This window comes from Ranitomeya imitator, chromosome 5 (genome assembly GCF_032444005.1).
Source record: "Ranitomeya imitator isolate aRanImi1 chromosome 5, aRanImi1.pri, whole genome shotgun sequence".
NCBI classification, from domain to species: Eukaryota; Metazoa; Chordata; class Amphibia; order Anura; family Dendrobatidae; genus Ranitomeya; species Ranitomeya imitator.
The window spans coordinates 83,126,345-83,147,929 of NC_091286.1; the positions used below are offsets into that span (position 1 = coordinate 83,126,345).

The 21,585-nt window shown below is 43.8% G+C and overlaps 1 protein-coding gene across 2 annotated transcripts in view; it reads left to right on the forward strand.

Annotated features, from left to right (window-relative positions):
• USP34 (ubiquitin specific peptidase 34) overlaps nucleotides 1–20,723 on the forward strand; it is a 282,270-nt gene extending 261,547 nt beyond the window's left edge. For both annotated transcript variants that reach the window (XM_069768887.1, XM_069768888.1), the window contains 10 exons: nucleotides 6,979–7,105; nucleotides 7,188–7,295; nucleotides 10,222–10,326; nucleotides 10,514–10,638; nucleotides 10,889–11,012; nucleotides 12,236–12,315; nucleotides 12,897–13,037; nucleotides 13,162–13,305; nucleotides 18,722–18,881; nucleotides 19,439–20,723. In XM_069768887.1, coding sequence (XP_069624988.1) covers nucleotides 6,979–7,105; nucleotides 7,188–7,295; nucleotides 10,222–10,326; nucleotides 10,514–10,638; nucleotides 10,889–11,012; nucleotides 12,236–12,315; nucleotides 12,897–13,037; nucleotides 13,162–13,305; nucleotides 18,722–18,881; nucleotides 19,439–20,049 — 1,725 coding nt within the window. In that variant the 3' untranslated portion in view covers nucleotides 20,050–20,723. The remainder of the gene's footprint in view (nucleotides 1–6,978; nucleotides 7,106–7,187; nucleotides 7,296–10,221; nucleotides 10,327–10,513; nucleotides 10,639–10,888; nucleotides 11,013–12,235; nucleotides 12,316–12,896; nucleotides 13,038–13,161; nucleotides 13,306–18,721; nucleotides 18,882–19,438) is intronic.
• The last annotated feature ends 862 nt before the right edge of the window (nucleotides 20,724–21,585 follow it).

The window sequence follows — 21,585 nt, forward strand, 5'->3', positions numbered from 1 at the left end:
CGCGCCGGCCGACTCTATAAATTTAGTCCCCGGCTTCGGCCCTGTTTAGGCCGCATTCCAGGAAGCCCCGCCCCCCGCCGCCTTCACTCTAGCGGCTCCGCCCCCCTATTCTGGCGCTTCTCGTGCAGGACGAGATCTCGGCGGCCATCTTCTCCCTGACCTCAGGAAGGGGCTGCGGAGTTTCCGGCCCCTAGTTCTTCTGGAAGGGGCTGCTGCCGGCGGTTTTCAGCGCTGAAGTCAGCGCTATTCCAGACTGGGGACTCAGAATCCCGGTAAGGTGAATCGCTCCCCTCCCCCGCAAATCCGCACGTCCGGCAGCATAAAGGGACTAACATCACGGTTTTAAATACTTGGGACCCGCATTCTCTGGGGCTCAGGTCCCCTGGTCTTTAAGTCTCTTGCCCAGTAGCCGCTGGGCTTGTCTCATGCCCAGTAGTCGCTGGGCTTATAGGTGCATCCCCAGTTTTTTCCATGGTTTTTCTCATAAACCCTTCACCAGATTCCCTGGTCTTAAGAGTTCCCTAGTGTAAAAGGAGCACATTACCAGCGGAGCCGGTCACTTTTCTCATAGTGCTTAATCAATTGAGCTCAGGAGCCTTCGCTGCGCCTATCCCGGCTCCTCCCAGAGTACCTAGTTCCCCTCCTGGGATTCCATCTCTGGCATTATCCTTTTAAAAGATGCCCCGGTCTTGTCCAGCATTCCTGGTCTTAAAGGAGCATGACCAGCATTCCCGGTCTTAAAGGCACACGACCACACATGACAAGTATGCCTTGGCCTTAAGGGCACGTGACCGGCATGCCCTGGTCTTAAAGGCACATGACTAGTATGCCCTGGCCTTCAAAACACGTTACCAGTATTTCCTGGTCTTAATGACTCATGACCAGTATGCCCTGGTCTTAAAGGCACGTGACCGGTACTCTTCGGTCTTAAACGCTAGTGACCAGTATGCCCTGGTCTTAATCTCGCATGACCAGTACGCTCATGACCAGTATGCTCTGGTCTTAAAGGCACATGACCAGTATTCCCTGGTCTTAAGGCGTTTGTCCAGCATGCCGTGGTTTTTAAAGGTGACCAGTACACGGGGACTTCTACTCTCCTGCTTTTAAAGGTACTCGACCAGTATGCCCTGGTCTTAGAGACACGTGACCATTATACCCTGGACTTAAAGGCACATGTCCAGTATGCTCTGGTCTTATAAACACATGACCAGTATGCCCTGGTCTTAAAGGCACATGACCAGTATGCCCTGGTCTTAAAGGCACATGTCCAGTATGCCCTGGTCTTAAAGGCACATGTCCAGTATGCCCTGGTCTTAAACGCAAATGACCAGTAGGCCCTGGGTTTTAAGGGCTCATGACCAGTATGTCTTGGACTTAAAGGTGCATGTCAAGTACGTCCTGTTTCTTAAAGGCACATGACCAACAGGCCTTGGTTCTTGATGGCACATGACGCACATGAACAGTATGTCCTCCTCTTAAAGGCACAGGACCAGTATTCCCTGGTCTTAAAGGCGCATGACCAGTATTGACTGGCCCTAAGAGCACATCAGCAATCCTAAACTGGTCTCCCTAACTGAACTCTGGAGCACTCAACATGCTCCCTCTTCTACATTAGGAGTCGCCGGCTAGCAGGGGCCGCAAGTATCCTTGAATAACGTACAGGTTCTACAAAATGGAAGTTTTCTTTTCCTGATCTCTCCCCCATGTTTGGTTGAGAACAATGCGAAATATGGATCGGATATTGCCTTGATTTGCCAGAGCTTCTGAGAAAGAGGGACTCTCTCTCTCTCTCTCGCTCTCTCTCTTTATATCATCAACAGTGGGACGGGCGATGCACTGAACAGAAGCCTCTAGCTGGATGCCATACCGGGTCGGATTTTTATGGCAACGGGTCCTTTAAGGGGCTCCGATTTCCGCCCACACCTTCAACAGACGAGCATATGGATTGTCGCCTCCGTGTATCCTCTTCTGCATTTAGGCCTATTGCCAGACATCTGCCCTGTCCACTCGGGGACTTCTTCTCTGAGGATGTACGGCACACATTTTTGGCGTCCAAGCACCCCTCCCTTTGTATCATCACTATTTAGCGGATGATGCAAGAAAGCGGACGATTCCTCTCCACGCCCCTGTTAAGAGGACGGTGGATTGAGGGTTCCTTTTTTTCTACTCTGCACGTCGATGGCTAGAGACCTGCTGGTCGCAGTCCCGTATTCTGTCTCTTGGCAGACTATCCGGGTTGTATTTCTTGTGGTATACCTACTGGTATTCCTGCCCTATGTATCATTTACCACAGACGGTCGGATAGCAAACCTAGCTCGTTCCGTCTTGTGGTTTCGGGTTCAGCGCTTTTCCCTTCCTTAGCCACCACACGGGTGGCTTGACCAATGGTCTCCTGGTCAGAGACCTTAGCTACTTTGTTTTCAACAGTATAGCTGGCCAATCTAATTTTCTGAGCGGGAGACTAGCAGGGATCGTATCTCCTCTACAGACCCAACCAGCAGTGGAAGCATTGTCCAGGATAGTCTAGATCTAGGGATCTTGGTTTCAAAATGGAGGGAATGTAAAGTGTCACCATTCCTGGACTTCAAACTTCTAACAACCTTTGTCAAGGTCCTCCCCTTTTTCCGATGGAGTTTCTCCGCTCAGCCATTACTTCATCAGAAAGAGGTGGATTTTTCTGGCATCCTTAGTCATTCGGGAGTCTTACCCTCACATGCCTATTTCTCCCCGCTACAACAATCTCTTCAAGGTCAGCTGATGGCTGAGTGGTTAAGCTCTTTGACTATTGAGTGGGAAACATGGGTTCTATCCCCAGTGAAAGTAAATTTCTTCCTTTCCATTTGCGAACAGCATTTTCTAGTCACGACCTTGTCCTCCGGCCTGGCTACCACACCAGTGTGGTCGCAAGGGTCATGTCGGTTGTCGTGTACTTCTTCCATCATAGAAGCATGGTCGTCCTGCTCTTTTTGGTCGACTTTGTAGCTGCTCTTCTAGGACTACGCTGAGTGGTCTATATCTCTTGCAATATCCTTTCTCTGGGCTAGCAGCTAAACTTAGACAAGTTTCTTTTCCTCTTTCCCAGTTCAGCAGATCCCTTTTTCAGGATGATCCTGCCCAGCAGGATGGTTTTTTCTCTCTCGAGTCAAGCTCGTGGTTCTTCAACAGAGAGCTTGCGCACTTCATATCTCATTCCCTCCGTTCATTCAATTCGCTAGGAGAGTTCTGAGGAAAAGGACGACAATGGAAGCAGTTTCCTTCGCTGCGCCCTTTTTTTCTGCAGATCTATCAGGCTTTCAAAGAGTATTCTCTGAGCTCCTTCCTCTCCCAGAGCCTTCTCCTGGTCCAATGGTCATTGGGGAATTCCAAGGCCAGTCTTCTTCCGATCTTTCCCCTGGAGTTCTGAACGGTACGTCTAATCCTGCAGCAGGCCCACTGACTTTAGGCGGGTCTTTGGTCTACCCACAGTCAAGCGCCATGGCCCAGGCACCTCTCTCTCTCTGACGAGCCGAGATCTTTCATTCGGGGATCTCAACAGTACATATCCCTGGAGTAGTGCGCTGGGCAGAACACATGTTCAGCCGTCAGGGTTCCTCCTCTAGTGAGTGGGAACTTCATTCGGAAGTCTTCCATCGGATCTGCCTTCACTAGACTTCTCCAGATGTAGGTCAGATGGCGTCCAAGCTGAACGCCTATGTGCTCCGGTTCTTGGTTTGGCCTTGACTTTCAAGACCATCGCAGTGCATGCTCTGCTCTTCCATGGGACCAATTTCTATAACTCCTCTTGAACTTCTTCTGAGATCTTTTCGGAAGCAGGAAGGGCTCCAGGGATCCCGGGAGTACCGCACTGACCATGTCAGGGTTTTCTCGCTTGCTGTTCTTCTAGCTTTCCGTCTTATTGCGACAAATCTGGGAAGATGGACTTTCTTGCAGGGAGCCCTAACCTGTAGTTCTTCCCTACCGCGTACCGTTAGATCCGTGGGACCCTAATGATCCTCGGCATTTTACAGTGGACTCCTTTTTTGGACCCGGACAGCCTTCACTATCAGGGAAGGTCTCTTCCATTCTTTCTTAGCGTTCTTGTACTCCTGATGAGTCTTTGGAACTCGACGTTCTGTTCTTTGTCTTTTTTCCTTATTACCTCAAGGCAGGGTTGCCCTCTGGACATCCCCTTCCCTCATTGCCAAGGTGGTATTGTATTCCCACTGTTGCAGGGGAATTGTTCTCTCATCTCTTTCGGCTCCGATCTACACACCTCGGAAGGGATCCTCTATAACCTGGAAGGAGTGAGTGCTTCGAGTGGGTACGTATCGAGAATGGCGTCCTGCCAAGGGTTGGACGCTTTACTTAGCTTTCTCGATGGTAAGTAGGCTTCCTGACAGACGCAGGAAGGGTCTAACCAGGTTAGCCTGGTGGATTGTTTTCTCCATCCAGGAGTCCTTCCGAGCTAGATGTCAGCCTATCTCCCTGTCTAAGGGCTCTAGGTTCCAGACTTCGGCAAGCACAACCGCAAGCTTGTGAACTCCTCCAGTCCGCATACATTCTTGAAGCACTTTTATTCACATACTTCCACAGATGTGAGTCGGGGCAGGCGGACCTTGCAGGCCGCGGTGGCGCACTTGTAAGTAGCGGTTACACGGCCTGATCTGATGATGTCCCCACCCAGGGACTGCTTTGGGACGTCCCATGGTCTGTGTCCCCCAATGAGGCGAAGGAGAAATAGGGATTTTTGTGTACTCACCGTAAAATCCTTTTCTCCGAGCCATTCATTGGGGGACACAGCTCCCACCCTTAGCTTATGCTTTGTTTTTATCTTTTGATATTTTTATACTCTCTTATATAATGTGACATGCTATATGTTTATATATTGCTATTGATCTCCTACTGCTTTTGCACCGAACTGGTTAGCTGGGGGCCAGCAGGAGGGTGTATACTGCAGGGGAGGAGCTAACTTTCTTTGTGTTACTTAGTGTCAGCCTCCTGGTGGCAGCAGCATACACCCATGGTCATGGTCTGTGTCCCCCAATGAATGGCTCGGAGAAAAGGATTTTACGGTGAGTACACAAAAATCCCTATTTTTAATCTTTAAAGACTCCATAATAACAGGGTCTGTACCACAGGACTGGCGTATAGCAAATGTGGTGCCAATATTCAAAAAGGGGACAAAAACTGAACTCGGAAATTATAGGCCAGTAAGCTTAACCTCTACTGTAAGTAAAATCCTGGAGGGCATTCTAAGGGATGCTATACTGGAGTATCTAAAGAGGAGTAACCTCATGACCCAGTATCAGCACGGGTTTACTAGGGACCGTTCATGTCGGACTAATTTGATCAGCTTCTATAAGAGGTAAGTTCCGGACTGGACCAAGGGAACCCAGTGGATGTAGTGTATATGGACTTTTCAAAAGCTTTTGATACGGTGCCACACAAAAGGTTGATACATAAAATGAGAATAATGGGGATAGGGGAAAATATGTGTAAGTGGGTTGAGAGCTGGCTCAGGGATAGGAAACAAAGGGTGGTTATTAATGGAGCACACTCGGACTGGGTAGCGGTTAGCAGTGGGGTACCACAGGGGTCTGTATTGGGCCCTCTTCTTTTTAACATATTTATTAATGACCTTCTAGGGGGCATTCAGAGTAGAATTTCAATATTTGCAGATTACATTAAACTCTGCAGGATGATCAATACAGAGGAGGACAATTTTATATTACAGGATGATTTATGTAAACTAGAAGCTTGGGCTGATAAAGGGCAAATTAGCTTTAATGGGGATAAATGTAAGGTTATGCACTTGGGTAGAAGTAATAAGGTGTATAATTATGTGCTTAATTCTAAAACTCTGGGCAAAACCGTCAATGAAAAAGACCTGGGTGTATGGGTGGATGACAAACTCCTATTCAGTGGCCAGTGTTAGGCAGCTGCTACAAAGGCAAATAAAATAATGGGATGTATTAAAAGAGGCATAGATGCTCATGAGGAGAACATAATTTTACCTCTATACAAGTCACTAGTTCGACCACACTTAGAATACTGTGCACAGTTCTGGTCTCCGGTGTATAAGAAAGACATAGCTGAACTGGAGCGGGTGCAGAGAAGAGCGACCAAGGTTATTAGAGGACTGGGGGGTCTGCAATACCAAGATAGGTTATTACACTTGGGGCTATTTAGTTTGGAAAAACGAAGACTAAGGGGTGATCTTATTTTAATGTTTAAATATATGAGGGGACAGTAAAAAGACCTTTCTGATGATCTTTTTAATCATAGACCTGAAACAGGGACAAGGGGGCATCCTCTACATTTGGAGGAAAAAAGGTTTAATCATAATAACAGACGCGGATTCTTTACTGTAAGAGCAGTGAGACTATGGAACTCTCTGCCGTATGATGTTGTAATGAGTGATTCATTACTTAAATTTAAGAGGGGACTGGATACATTTCTGGAAAAGTATAATGTTACAGGGTATATATACACTAGATTCCTTGTTAGAGTGTTGATCCAGGGAACTAGTCTGATTGCTGTATGTGGAGTAGGGAAGGATTTTTTTTTCCCCAAGGTGGAGCTTACTCTTTGCCACATGGGTTTTTTTTTTTTTGCCTTCCTCTGGATCAACATGTTAGGGCATGTTAGGTTAGGCTATGGGTTGATCTAGATGGACTTATAGTCTTCCTTCAACCTTAATAACTATGTAACAAGTAAGGAGGTATAGTGCAAAAAAGTTCTTAAAGCCACTTATAGAAATTCCTTGTGATGTGTGGATCGAGTGGATATGCTGCACCAGACTGATGACCTGATCATTGGTAAGGCCCTGTGAATGAGCTTTGGGGTTTCACTAGTCCTAGTAGAATGCTAGCTGATATTTCTCTGTTTCTTCAGTAAGAAATTAAAAAGTATTTTCTATTGTACATGAAATATAATCTCCTTTACTGATAACATTATAGTATACTATAGTGCTTATTTCCTGTGAACTCTGTATTGCAGTCCTTTAACACATTACATATGATGTACCATGAAGCCACAGCTTGCCATGTGACTGGGGACTTGGTGGAGCTTTTGTCCATATTCCTGTCTGTCCTTAAGTCCACCCGTCCTTATCTGCAGAGAAAAGGTAGGTGTGCAATGTAGTATAGACTTGTGTTACATGGAGTTAACATCTGTGCGCTCTTCATTATGCCTTTCTATATCCACAGATGTGAAGCAGGCGCTCATCCAGTGGCAGGAGAGAATTGAATTTGCTCACAAACTCCTAACCCTGTTAAATTCCTACAGTCCAGCAGAGCTCAGAAACGCCTGCATCGGTAATGCTTATTCCGTTGTGATTCGTTAGTGAATAAAGTGGTGGGATTAGGATTGGAAGGAACTGCATTAGTTTATTTCCTGTCTGGCGACTGTTGAAATCTCAGTAACTAAATGTTCATTTTTATATATTTTTTTTTTTTTAGTAATTTTTTCAGCATGGAAAATTGTGAACTTTTGCAAATCACTTTTTCTTTATCGCTTCATTGGGCGACATAAATAACCATGGGTGTATACTGCCGTTGATAGGAGGCTGACACTAGGCAAAAAAGTTACTGGTAGCTCCTCCCCAGCAGTATATACCCACCAATTGGCACAAAGCTCATCAGTATTAGCTGTGTGTCCCAATCTAATAGGTTATCTTCTGCATGATGCGTTGCCCTCACCTGGAAATTCTCTCTGGGTGGTTGGCAGTAGTCGTCTTCTCTTCCGGGACACGTGGCTCTCCATAGTCAATGAAGCTTGGGTCAGGCAGATCGTTACCACCAGTTACAAAACAGAATTTTCTTCTCCCTCCCACCAACTATGCTTCTTGTCAAGTGTCCCAGACCAAGTTCCCGGATGCTTTCAGGCCATCTCATCTCTGCTCTGGGCAGATCTCATCATACACATCTCCTCTCAGGAGCGATTCTAAGGCTTCTTTTTAATCCACTTCGTGGTCCCAAAGAAGGATGGCTCACTTTGCCGGATCTCCTAAACCAGCAGGTGCACCTTCTTCACTTAAGGATGGAGTCCATCCATTCGATTGCCTCCATGGAACCCGAGGAATCCCTCTGCACAGTGGATATCCAGGATGCCTATCTCCACATTCCAATTTGCTGCTCACAGTGTCTGTGCAGACAGGGAATCCTCTTCAGAACACCAGTATCTAAGTAGGCTCTGTCTAAGAGCGTTTTTTTTTTCTTGGCTTAGCCCTCCTCAGCAGCCCCCCTCGGCCCCAGGCTACTCCATATGCCTTTTCCAACACCTTTGCGAAAGTCTTTAGATCACCCTCGACACACTTGCCCGCTTAGTCTGGCTAGTCAACACGGCAAAGTTGTTTCTGATCCCGGAACAGCTCTGTTCTTCTTTGCATGCCTTTCGATACTGCCAGAGTCCCAGAAGTGAAGTTCTCTGTGCTCCTCCTGGGTATTCGCTCCCTAAAATGCCCATCCCCCCTGTTTTTGTCTTTGTGAGAGTGCTGGGCAGGATAGTTGCTGCAATGGAAGCCATCCCTTTCTCTCAGTTCCATACTTGCCCTCTCCAACTGGCCCTCCTGTCAGCTTGGGACAAAAGGAACTTTTCTCTGGATCGCCCTATCCTTCTGCCTCTTCGAGTTAGGCAGTCCCTGGGCATGGTGGGGTCTCTTCCCCTCCATTCAGCACGGGAGATAATTCTTCCCATTCCACTGGCAGATCGTCATGACCGATGCCAGCCTTCTTGAGTGGGGGGCTGTCTTCCTTCAGCACAGTCCAGGGCCGCTGGAACTCTCGGGAGACATCTCTCCCCATCAACATCTTAGAGCTTAGAGGCATCTACCTTTTCCTACTCCACTGGCAGGACCTTCCTTCAGGCCGCACAGTTCACATTCAGTCTGACAATGCCACGGTCGTGGCATACATCAATAATCAGGGCGGGACACAGAGCAAGTCAGTCAAGTCTGAGGTCTCACAGATTCTGGCTTGCGCCGAACAGCACATTCCAGCAATATCAGCGGTGCACATTTCAGGTGTGGAAAATTGAACTGCTGACTTCCTAAGTGGTCAGGGCCTCTTCTCGGGCGAGTGGTCCCTCAACTCATCCTTGTGTTTATACAAATCTGTCAGAGGTGGGGCATCCCTGACATTGATCTGATAGCGTCCCAGATGAATCTTAAGGTTTCTTGTTTCGTGGCCAGGTCTTGCGACACCCTGGTACTTGAATCCGACTCCCTGGATTCAATGGTCTCTGTTCCACCTTCAGTACCTTTTTCCGCCTCTTCTCCTGATTCTCAGACTTGTCAAAGTCATCCTCATGGCCCCTGAAGAGCCTGGTACGCAGAGTTAGTCTACCTACTCACAGATATACACTGGAGACTCCAGGATTACCCTGACCTATTTTCTCTAGGTGGATCCCCTTTTCCACCAGAATTCTCAATCTCTCAATTTAATAGCCACTGTCCTGAGGGAGACAGGTTTCTTATTCCAGGACATACAGATCATGATCAAGGTGAGGAAACCCTTGTCCTCGCTCATCTGTCATCAGATCTGAAAAGCCATATTTCACTGGTGTGAACACAGTCACACAGCCCTAATGTATTTTTTTCCATTCCATCCTTTCTGCCCTTTTTACAATCTGGCCTAGAGGGTGCTCATTTTGAGTACAGATGATGATGATTGGTCAGTGCCTGTCTCCTCCTTTTTGCTCTGCTTATCATAAAAATCTCCTCCAGCAACATATCCCCAGAGCTAGCAAGGTACCGGTACTGAGCCTTCCTGCTATCATCTGTCCTCAACAGGAGTACTTCTGATATTAGCGCAACTAAGGAGAAACAAAATCAGGTGTCTGGTAGCCACTTAAATGCTTTTTTTTTTTTTTTTACAGAAATGTAGATAAATACCCTTTATAATTCGATTTGCAAAGTTTCACAACTTTCCCTGCTGGTTAAAATTTAAAAATAAGTTTTAGTTAATTTTTAAGAGACCTTAATCCAAAAAGAAAATTGCCTTCATATTTTTAGTTCCCTGCACATTACACTCATTAAGAAACCAGTTCTGCTTTCTGTCCCATTACATGTAGCATTGCTAAACCTGCGTGTCCCAGGTCTTCATGTTTTGGATATTCCCTTATACTCATTATTACTATTCAACATATAGCACCTACAGCCATATTCTCATGTTCTAATATACTGCGATGGTGGAAGATTGTAGTCATCATGTTTTATTAATTAACATTTACTTTTGCTCTTAGATGTCCTGAAGGAACTGGTGCTCCTGAGCCCTCATGATTTCTTGCACACATTGGTTCCATTTCTCCAGCACAACCATTGTACATACCATCATAGCAATATCCCAAGTAAGTGTTTATTGCTGGAGGTTATTTTCAAAGTATTTATTTTTTTATATATAATGTGTGTTGTTTGCACGTGATCTCAGAAGGTGTTGATGGTAAAGTACAAGATAAGGAAAGGAGTGATGAGCTTTTCCAGAGATGAATATTCCGGTCTAATTTGTTTTTGTTTTTTCTGTTTTTTTTTCTCCAGTGTCCCTTGGTCCCTACTTTCCCTGTCGTGAAAATATGAAACTTATAGGAGGAAAAAGCAATATCCGTCCTCCCCGCCCTGAACTTAATATGTGCCTCTTGCCCACAATGGTGGAATCCAGCAAGGTTGGTAAACGTACAGATTTCCCATTGTATTTTTACCTGATGCAAAATAAATTAAAGGGGGTTTTCGGTTTTGTATGTAGGAAACGTATTCACTGGATTTGCAGCTCATATCATCTCCTTCCATTCCTCGCCACTTTCACTTGTGGTCAATGAATGGAATGTATCATGTTTGCATTCAGAAGTTATAACCTTGCCCTGATCATGTAGTAGTGATTGGTTCTAGGAACGCGTCCCTATTTTGTGTTTTCAGGGTAAAGATGACGTTTATGACCGCATGCTACTGGATTACCTGTCTTCATATCACCAGTTTATCCATCTCCTGTGCCGTGTGGCAATCAATTGTGAAAAGTTTACTGAAGCTTTAATCAAGCTAAGTAAGTTCCATTAATAATACAGTTTCCTAATAGTTCACTTTCTATAGGGGTTGTATGAGGGTAGATACTTGGGTCTGTATGTTTTTTTTATCCCAAGAAGAGAGCGGCACTCTGAACCATGGGCTGTGACTGCCCCAGAGCCTCATTCTAGTGAGTGAAGAGAGGTGGTGTGGTTTTTGGTTTTTTTGTTATGGGAGGGGGAGGGTGCAGATCTTTTTTTTTTTTTTTTTTTATTATAAAGTCTTCCACATTTTAGTGTGTGTCAAATATTATACATTATTTTTTATTGGTTACATTTTTACAGGACTCTCTGCTCACAATTTGAACTCTGCATTTTATGGATGTTTTCCCATGATTACTATACCCTCACGATGGCTTTCATATTCTGCCTTTAAGAACTACGGTGGCATTTTGCTGCTTTGAGCTTCACAAAGCTAAGCGATGTCCTTCTGCTACCAAGCTGCCATCATCAGTGCAGGAGTGACGAGCAGAGTTCTGTGTAGTGTAGTGCAGTCTGCAGCACAGACTTTGGGGTTTATCAGTAGGGCTGATCAAATAGCTTTGGATACGTGCTTATCCGAATAGCTATAGCGCTTACCGAATAGCTGCATCAGGAACCCGGATACCTGGAGCACTCCCGATGATCAGCTGTTCAGCGCTGCAGATGCATGTGTCACGGCTCTGTGACAGTCACAACACACAGGCTCTCCATTAATGTGTTGTGACTGTCACACAGCCGCGACACATGCATCTGCGGCTCCGAACATCTGATTATCGGGAGCGCGCCAGGTATCCGGGTTCCCGAGGCAGCTATTTGGTAAGCGCTATAGCTATTAGGATAAGGACTTATCTGAAGCTATTCACTCAACACTACTTATCAGCAAAAATGTGTAATAAAGTGATCATACTGAAGATGATTAAAGCGTACCAACACTGCAAATTGCTTAAAGAAGACCTATCATCACTGGTGGAGCTGCGGTGATCGGTCTTCAGAGACAATGCAGCCATGTCACCAAGAGCCACGTGTTTGAGAACACTTCCTGGTCTCTCCTCACTAAGCAGTGAGATCATCTGAAAAGACGGATCATAGCCGCTTCAGCAGTGATGAGTGTAATTATGTAATATTTTTTAATAAAACTAGATTTTTGATCATTTGTTCTCTTTAAACATCCAGCTTGTATTTCCACTTAAGCCTATATTGATAACATTGATTTAATTTGCAGGTGTCTTGATTGCCTATGAAGGGCTCTCCTTGCACCTAGCATTGTTCCCAAAACTCTGGACTGAGTTGTGCCAAACACAGGTATGCCATTTTTTATTACACTGTGCTCAAGCTACTCATAACAGATCTGTAGGTCAAAAAGGACTTTTCTAAAATCGTACAATGAAGCAAGTCCATCATGACGATGGCTGAGCAAATTCTTTCTCTTCTCTGTTCCCAGATGGTGGCCCAAATTCAGATATTTTCTATATACCAAACAAATAGGAACATACACGGCCTTCTAGTTCTACTAAATATGTAGATATTAAAATTCCAAGAGTGCCGGGGTCCTTCCTCATTAACCTATTTGATTCTGTAAATGGGCCATTATTGTAGAAAGCCTCCTGAGGTCAGATGAACAACGGTCCATGTAATGCATAGATCACGTGGGTCCACCTGAGCGATAATCATTTTTACAAAGCGAGTCTCCGCTCTTGGTCATAGAAAGTTGTTCCTAATGGAGGACCCCTCCTCCCCATCCATTTGTGCCTGCTGATTGGAGTTGCCTTCATGACACAACCCCTTATACTAAAGAATATTGGGCTGCAGGAATTGAGGAGAGCAAATAAATGGAAGGATATTCACTTCACTATGTAAATTATTCCTTTCTTTTGGAAATCTAGTCTCAACTGGCAAAAAACTGCATCAAGCTTCTGTGTGAGGATCCAGTTTTTGCAGAATATATTAAAAGTATTTTAATGGATGAACGTGTGTTCCTCAATAACAACGTGGTGTACACATTCCAGAGCCATTTTCTAGTGAAGGTATGCAATTAAGTTCACAGTTGTTGGTGGTTTTTTTTTTTTTATATTATTTACTGGTAAGGAAGTAAATCGAGAAGAGGGTGGATTATAATTTACAACGTGATTTTGGTCTTCGCTTTCACAGGTTCAAAGTCAGGTTTTTTCTGAAACGAATTGTGCAAGTCTCATTAACACAATAGTTACGCATCTCATCAATCAGTATCAAAATGCTGAGTCCGATTTTATCAGCAGAATTGAAATTTCCAAAGCAAGCAGCACTTTAAATGGGGTGAGTGAATATCCATTTGTGTTTCCTCCACAATACACTGGCTGAAATCAACATTTTCATTTTGTTTTTGATCTGTGTAGGCTTTGTTTTCATATTTCAGTGTTTGATAAAATATCTCGTTACAAATTTGTGTTGACTTTATTCCACATACAGGAGGGTTGGATCACAATTGTTAGTTCATATGATTGATAACTTCCGAATCAATGTGGATCCCATAACTGGCACTCTCATTGATACTGAGAATAAGGCTGAAAAACGCTCTGCTTGATTAGAGCATTGGTCCTGTGTGCACACCTCAGCTCTGCTCATGGTCTCTGGGAGTACGAGAGCCTCTGACGGTACAGCAATTGGCTGTTTAAGCCAGTCCCAAAGAAATGAGTAGAGTGTGCATGTTTTGACCTTTCTGGTGATCAGTGGGGGGTTTCCTAGCTCGGACCGCCACCAGTTTAGTAGTTAGCACCTATTGTATGAAGAGTTCATAACTTCTTTCTGTAATACTCCTTTAGGCAACCCTAGGACTGGCTAACATGACCATTAGCAAATATTCCTACCTATAATGGCAACAAAACAGAACAGGTTGAAATGGTCCTTCTTGGCCTGAAGATTGCCTCACCATTCAAATAAACCGGACCTGATGCTAAAACTTGAGGCTGAATATTAGCCACACATTTAGTCTCCAGTGTTATTACACAACTGCAATTTGCATTAGTCATAGGCCTCTATTAATCAAAACAGTTTTGCCATAATAGTGCAGGGTCCTTCCTCAGTAACCTCTGCTTTGATTCTGTAAATCGGCCATTATTGTAGAAAGCCTCCTGAGGTCAGATGAACATCGGTCCATGTAATGCATAGATCACCTGGCTTTGGAATGTCGCAAAAATTTTACGGCTTGTGGCGTTTTCACGCCAGTTTCTCCCAGCTCTGCCAAAATGCACAGAACTGAGGCGCAATATGCTGTGCCAGGGAGAGTTTACAGCCACTACTATGCATATTAAAAACAGTGACTAAACCCGGGCCCCCGACCCTGACTGACAGCCGGTCCAAATGCAGAGACAGTGTATATCAGGGACAGGGGCGCAGTTACAGCCCCCGTTCTGTATACTCAGAGCTGTGGCTAAACTCGCTTCGCTGCCGCCCCGTGACTGAAACGGGAACGCTGTTGGGGAGAATATAGTTAACTAGATGGTGGCCAGATTCTAACGCATCGGGTATTCTAGAATATGCATGTCCACGTAGTATATTGCCCAGTAACGTAGTATATTGCCCAGTCACATAGTATATTGCCCAGTCACGTAGTATATTGCCCAGTCACGTAATATATTGCACAGCGACTGAGTATACAGCACAGAGCCATGTAGTATACAGATTTAAAATAAAAAAATAAACATTTACTCACCCTCCGTTGAAGTCCTGTCGCCTGTGTGCAGTGCACGAGGCAGCTTCCGGTCCCAGGGTTGGTATGGGCGCAGGACCTGTGATGACATCGCGGTCACATGACCGTGACGTCATGGCAGGTCTTTCTCGCAGGACCTGTGATGTCGCGGTCACATGATTGTGACGTCATGGCAGGTCCTTGTCGCATATCATCCTTGCCGCCGGAACCTGCCACTTGCATGGAGCGGTCACCGGAGCGTCGCGAGGAGCGGGAAAGGCGCCGGAATGTGAGTATATGAATTTTTTTATTATTATTTTTAACATTAGATCTTTTTACTATTGAGGCTGCATAGGCAGCATCAATAGTAAAAAAAAAAGTTGGTCACACAGGGTTAATAGCAGCGTTAATGGAGTGCGTTACACCGCGGCATAACGCTGTCCATTAGCGCTGCCATTAACCCTGTGTGAGCGCTGACTGGAGGGGAGTACGGAGCGGGCACTGACTGCGGGGAGGAAGGAGCGGCCATGTTGCCACCGGGCTGCGCCCGTCACTAATTGGTCGTGGCAATGGTCGTGGGCGTTTTGCCACGACCAATCAGTGACTTGGATTCCATGACAGACAGAGGCCGCGACCAATGAATATCCGTGACAGAAAGACAGACAGACGGAAGTGACCCTTAGACAATTATATAGTAGATTTTCTCCCCGCAGCGTTGCGCTACATGCAGGCGCCAGCAGGTTAATAGCGTTTTTTCTGTTTACCAGTTCCTGTTAATGGGCTGCAGGGCTATTCCCTCGTTAATCCATCAGTTAAGCAGGTGAAAAGTGTGGAGCTGATTCCAGATATGGTATTTGCATTTGAAAGCTGTTGCTGTTAGACCTCATCATGCAGTCAAAAGGAGCTTACCGTGTAAGAGAAAAAATCCATTTGAGAGAGCAGAAATGTTAGGAGTGGCCAAATCAACAGTTTGGTATATTCTATAAAATAAAAAAAAACACATTGGTGAGCTTGGGAACTCAAAAAGGCCTGGACATGCACAATAGACAACAGTGATGCATGATTACAGAATCCTTTTCTATGGTGAAGAAAAACCAATTCACAACATTCACACAAGTGAAGCAGGAGTTTGAGTTTCTAGGGCAGCACAGTGTCTGTGGGGGTAGTAGGGTAGCTTTGTAGGGCTGGGGTCCTGGGCTCAAATGCCACCAAGGACAACATCTGCAAGGAGTTTGCATGTTCTCCTTGTGTTTGCGTGGGTTTCTTCCGGGTACTCCGGTTTCCTCCCACACTCCAAAGACCTAATGATGGGGAATCTATTTTGTGAGCCCCGATGGGAACAGCGATGATAATGTTTGTAAAGCGCTGCAGAATATGATGGAGCCAGACCAGGTCCACCATAAAGAGAAGACTTCATGAGGGCAAATGCAGAGGGTTCACCACAAGCTGCAAAACATTACTCAAGATTTACCAATAGAAAGGCCAGATTAGAATTGCCAAAAAAAAAAAAATCATCTAAAGAAGCCCCCCAGTTGTGGAAAAGCAATCTACGGACAGATGACACTTAGATCAGTCTGTACCAGAATAAAGGGAAGAAGAAAGTCTGGAGAAGGCTTGGAACGACTCGCTATCAATGAACACCAAATCCTCTGAAACACATGGTGGAGCTGGTGTGATGGTGCGGGCATTCATGGCCTCCACTGGCACTGGGTCGCTAGTGTTGATGATGTGACTGAAGACAGAAGCAGCCACATGAATTCTGAAGTGTACAGGGTGATAGTTTCTGCTCAGATTCACAAGGATGACTGAACAGCACTTCACAGTACAGGTGGACAATGACCCAAAACATACTGCTAAAGCAACCAAGGAGTTTCTTACAGGCAAAGAAGTGGAATATTGTGCAGTGGCCAAGTCAATCAACAGATCTTAACACCATCAAGTATATGTTTCACATGTTTAAGACAAAAATTAAAGGTAGAAAGACCCCCAAACACGCAACAGCTGAAGTCAGCAGCAGTACAGGCCAACAAAGCATCACAAAGGAGGAAACCCAGCGTTTGGTGACGTCCGTGGTTTCCAGACTTCAGGCAGTCATTACCTGCAAAGGATTCTCTACAAAGTAGTAAAAATGATCATTTTGTTGTAAAATTTTGTCCAATTATTTTTGAGCCACGGAAGTGAGGAGACTTTGTAGAAAATTGGATAAGATATAAAGTACCAGTTCCAAAGTTGACAATATAGCCATCAAGTTATAGACTCTTGTACAAAATTATTTAGAAAGGAGCATCTGAGTCATTTTACTTAACAATTTAACCCCTTCGCGACCTCCGCCGTACTAGTACTTCAGAGTTCGCATCTCTTCCTTTGATGTGGGCTCTGGTGCTGAGCACACATCAAAGCCGAGACATATCAGTTGTTTTGTACTTTGTCAGCGGCATTTAACGTGAGCTTCCGGGAGTCAAGCTGGAAATATGCGCACTGGTACCCCGTCATGTGATCGGGGGTCATCGGTTCGTCGGCATGACAACCAGAGGTCTTTTTGAGACCTCTATGTCAGTGCTGGATTGCTTTGAGCGCCTCCCAGTAGTCGCGCGCATAGCAATGCATTCATTCTGCTACATAGAGACGATCTGAGCATCGTCTCTATGTAGCAGAGCCGATCAGGATATGGCAACTTCTAGCCTCCCATGGAGACTATTAAAGCACGCCAAAAGTTAAAGTAAAATGTGTTTAAAAATATGGGAAAAAAATATATAAGTTGAAATCATCCCCCTTTCGCTCCATTCAAAATATAATACAAACAAAAAAAACTGCACATATTTGGTATCGCTGCTTTCAGAATCGCCCGACCTATCAATAAAAAAAGGATTAACCTGATCGTTAAACAGCGTAGTGAGAAAAAAATCAAAACGCCAGAATTATTTTTTTGTCGCCTCAACATTACATTAAATTGCAATAACGAGCAATCAAAACAACATACCTTCATCATTAAAAACGCCAGTTCGGCGTGCAAAAAATAAGCCCTCACCTAACCTGAAATCACGAAAAATGCCGACGCTACGGGTTTCGGAAAATGGCGTTTTTTTTTTGTTTTGTTTTTTTAGCAAAGTTTGTATTTTTTTTTTTACCACTTAGATATAAGAACCTAGACATGTTTATCTATGAACTCGTAATGACCTGGAGAATCATAATTCCACATTAGTTTTAGCATTTAGTGAACCTAGCAAAAGAGCTAAGCAAAAAACAGTTGTGGGATTGCACTTTTTGTGTAATTACTGCACTTGTAATTTTTTTCCCATTTTCGAGTACACGACATGGTAAAACCAATGGTGTCGTTCAAAAGTGCAACTCGTCCTGCAAAAAACAAGCCCTCACATGGCCATATTGAAGGAAAAATAAAAAAAAGTTATGGCTCTGGGAAGAAGTGGAGCGAAAAACAAAAACGCAAAAATGAAAAAGGGCTGTGTCTCTAAGGGGTTAAAGATTTTAATAATACAAAATACTTTTTTGTAAAAAATATGCATTCTATAAAATTTTATGTGGGTACACAAAGTTTTGATTCAAAGGTGAAGGGAAAGCAGTGGCCTTAGGCTATGGTCAGGATTACATAGATGTGGAGCGAATCACCAGAATGCTGTATCAAAAAGATTCCTTAGCAGATAACATAAAGGGGTAACAATATCTAGTTACTTTAATATAGTACTCTATACCTAAACATGGCATGTAAACCGTCTAGACCAACATGCTGTTATACACAGTCTACTGTGGAGTGACATGTTTTCTGATGTGCTCTGTACATGTAAATTAGATTGGGTAAAATATAAGGTTAGTTACCCATGGAATGAGGGGTCCTGCCAAGACTGCGGCCACTTACCCCTACGCGTGTATGTCGCTTCTTCAGGGAACACCCTGAAGTATAAATTTCAATTGCACCTGTTTCATTTTAAGTAAAGAATAGTGCCCTGCAGAGCTGAAATAACAAAGATTCGGTCACTATCCTCTTATTTCTGGACCTAAATGTATGCCACCATTTTTATGTTCTAGGATCTTCGAGCCCTGGTTTTACTCCTTTCAGTTCACTCCCCTAAACAGTTGAACACAGCCTTAATACCGACTTTACAGGATCTCCTGAGCAAATGCCGAGCCTGTCAGCAGCAAAGAAAGTCGTTACAAGAGCAAGAATCCAAAGATGGTAAAGCTAAAGGTGAGTTTAAGTGACCCTATTCCCCTTGTTGACTTCACACATAAGCACACTCCAGTACATAAACATCCATAGCCGTGTATACACACCTGTGCAGCCCTATAAACATCATTCTACCTACATGTATACACACTCAATCACTTCTACTTATGCACATACACCTCTATCCACAGACCTGCTTTGTACTGTGAATGTATGATGCTTGTTACAGAATTTCACATTTGCATCATTTTTAATATAATTGGACTTTGACTCTGGGTATGTGATGAACCTTATCCCCATTGGCAACATCCGCATCAATGAGGATGTAAATGTTCTTGTATTGAAGTCTTACAGGACTTGTGTGGAAGTGGAGAAGAAACTCTTACTCAGATCTTTCCATATACTTTGTTTATGCCGTTGCAACAAGCAGCTTCCTAATATTTTAGCATATATTCATCCCATAATATCGCAGTAAAGTTGGTTTGATACTTTGATATTAACATAACATTTATAGATAAACCTGTATTTCTATGTGAATATATACAAATTAGCAGTAAATATGAGATTTCTCTCTTTAGATGATGAAGGTGCTACACCAGTAAAGCGGAGACGGGTTAGCAATGATGAGGATCACATGGTAGACGGCTGTATAGGTGATCTGAAAAATGAACGTGAGGCATCCACACCAACAAGCACATCTGACAACGAGACAAGAGACTCTTCCATCATTGATCCAGGAACAGAACAAGATCCTCCATCTCCCGCTCCCCTGTCTAAGGAATACAGAATAGAAATGTCATCTTCATTTGCTGAAGATATGCTGCTGCCTGCGCGGCCACAAGTAAGCAATGATCAGCCCAGCAGCAGCACTAAATACGAAGATGGAAAAGATATGAAAGAACTTCGAAGTCCTAACGAGACTAATTTGATGGAGGAAGATGGTGAGCTCCCTTCCACTTCCATATCTGCTGTGCTGGCTGACTTGGCAGACTTACGGAGATGTGACGGTCAGCCGTCACCCACACAGGACAGCCCAGAGCTCAGCCTATCACTAAATTGTGAGCATTCCAGGGGACTTTTTAGTCATATACAACAGAATGACATTTTAGATACCCTGTGCCGGACCATTGAATCCACGATTCTCGTGGTCTCGAGGATATCAGGAAAAGAAAACAAAGCTGCTTCTTGACATTAGTTGTAGCATGTCTGCTTTTAAGTCTTTATTTTTTTTTAAAGCTGTTTGTATACATTTTTGCAGGGTTTTTTTTCCTGTTTTTCTTTTTTTTTCTATTTTTTTTTTTGTGCTTCAGTTTGTCAAGTGCTTTCTGCTTGGATGGCAAGATAGATTTATATGCTTTATTCTTGGTCAGGCAGAAGTCAAGAAACAAAAGTTGCATCTGCAGTACACTTTGTAAAGGCCAATCATTATGGTTATGTTTTATGTAATTCAGGTTCGCTGTAGTGGCTTTCATGAAGTGGCCGCTTGAATTAATAGGGGGCCCCTTACCCAATATGATGTAATTTAAACTTGTCATTTTTACAGTGTATAATATGGTGTCCTCTGTGCCAGTTTTGTACCTTATAATCGAGGCAGTTGCCTCAAAACTCTGTGGTTCTTATTATCAAAATTAAGTTTACTTGTACTAAACCACAAGAAATTTGATTCTGTAAAGAATCCTCTCTAGCTGTGGCCTGGCAGTATATATGGTGCTTTATTTAACAGAATACCTGTGGAGGAAGTAAAGCACATTTGATGTAAAGAAAAAAGCAAAAAAAAAAAGAAAACAAAAATAATTGTTTTATTTTATTGATATGATTGATCGCTATTCTGTGCACTTCATTAAACTAATTGTGACGACTTTTCATTTTTGTGTATATTGGCCTCTTTTAGAATCCACGTGTATACATCGTGCCACGTTAGACTGACTTTTTTTTCTACTGTTCAGTTAGTTTTTACGCATGTCTGTATTTCAGAAAATGTTAATTTGCGGGACTAAAGGCAGAAATAGTTCACCGAGTTTGGCAGCAACGAGACAGAGAAGGAACATAGAAATTGCACTTTGTTTTAAAATATAGTTTGTAAAAGATTTCAAAAGTTAAGAGCGATGTTACAGAACTACCTATTTTATCACTGTTCTACCATGGTTTATCCTGCAGGATACAAGTCTGATATTAATAAAAAAAAATTATTTTAGAGACTCTATCATTGAGTCCATAAAGTACAGATTCTCCCGTCTCCTAGTATTGTTCTTGTAAGGCCGCCTTGTATCTTTTCGCATACACTTTCATGGCTTTGAAACTTTTCTTGTTTCCATTTGGCTTATTGATTTAAATGGGTTACGTAAAATAAGGAGCAAAACAGTACTCTTGTCTGGTATTGGAGTAGGGCTGGAGGTATCACTCACGCACTGCTGATAACAGATCATCATTAAATTAAAACCTTTATTAGACAGGTTTAAAAGTCAGGTTGTCTGGTAATGAAGTGCAATTCAAGTAACCGGCAGAGCTGCAATACCAGACACTGCCATAGATAATAGTGGTGCTGCTTCTGGAAGACCATACTTGTGTTTGTTTTTTTTGTTTTTTTTAAATCTGGCTCCTCTATTAAGTAACCAAACATTGCCACAGCACAGACATACCAAAATGAATTCTCTTGGTACAATTGCTATTTGTATTGATTTGATTATCAAGTGCCGCCATAATCATGATTAAATCGATCCCAGCT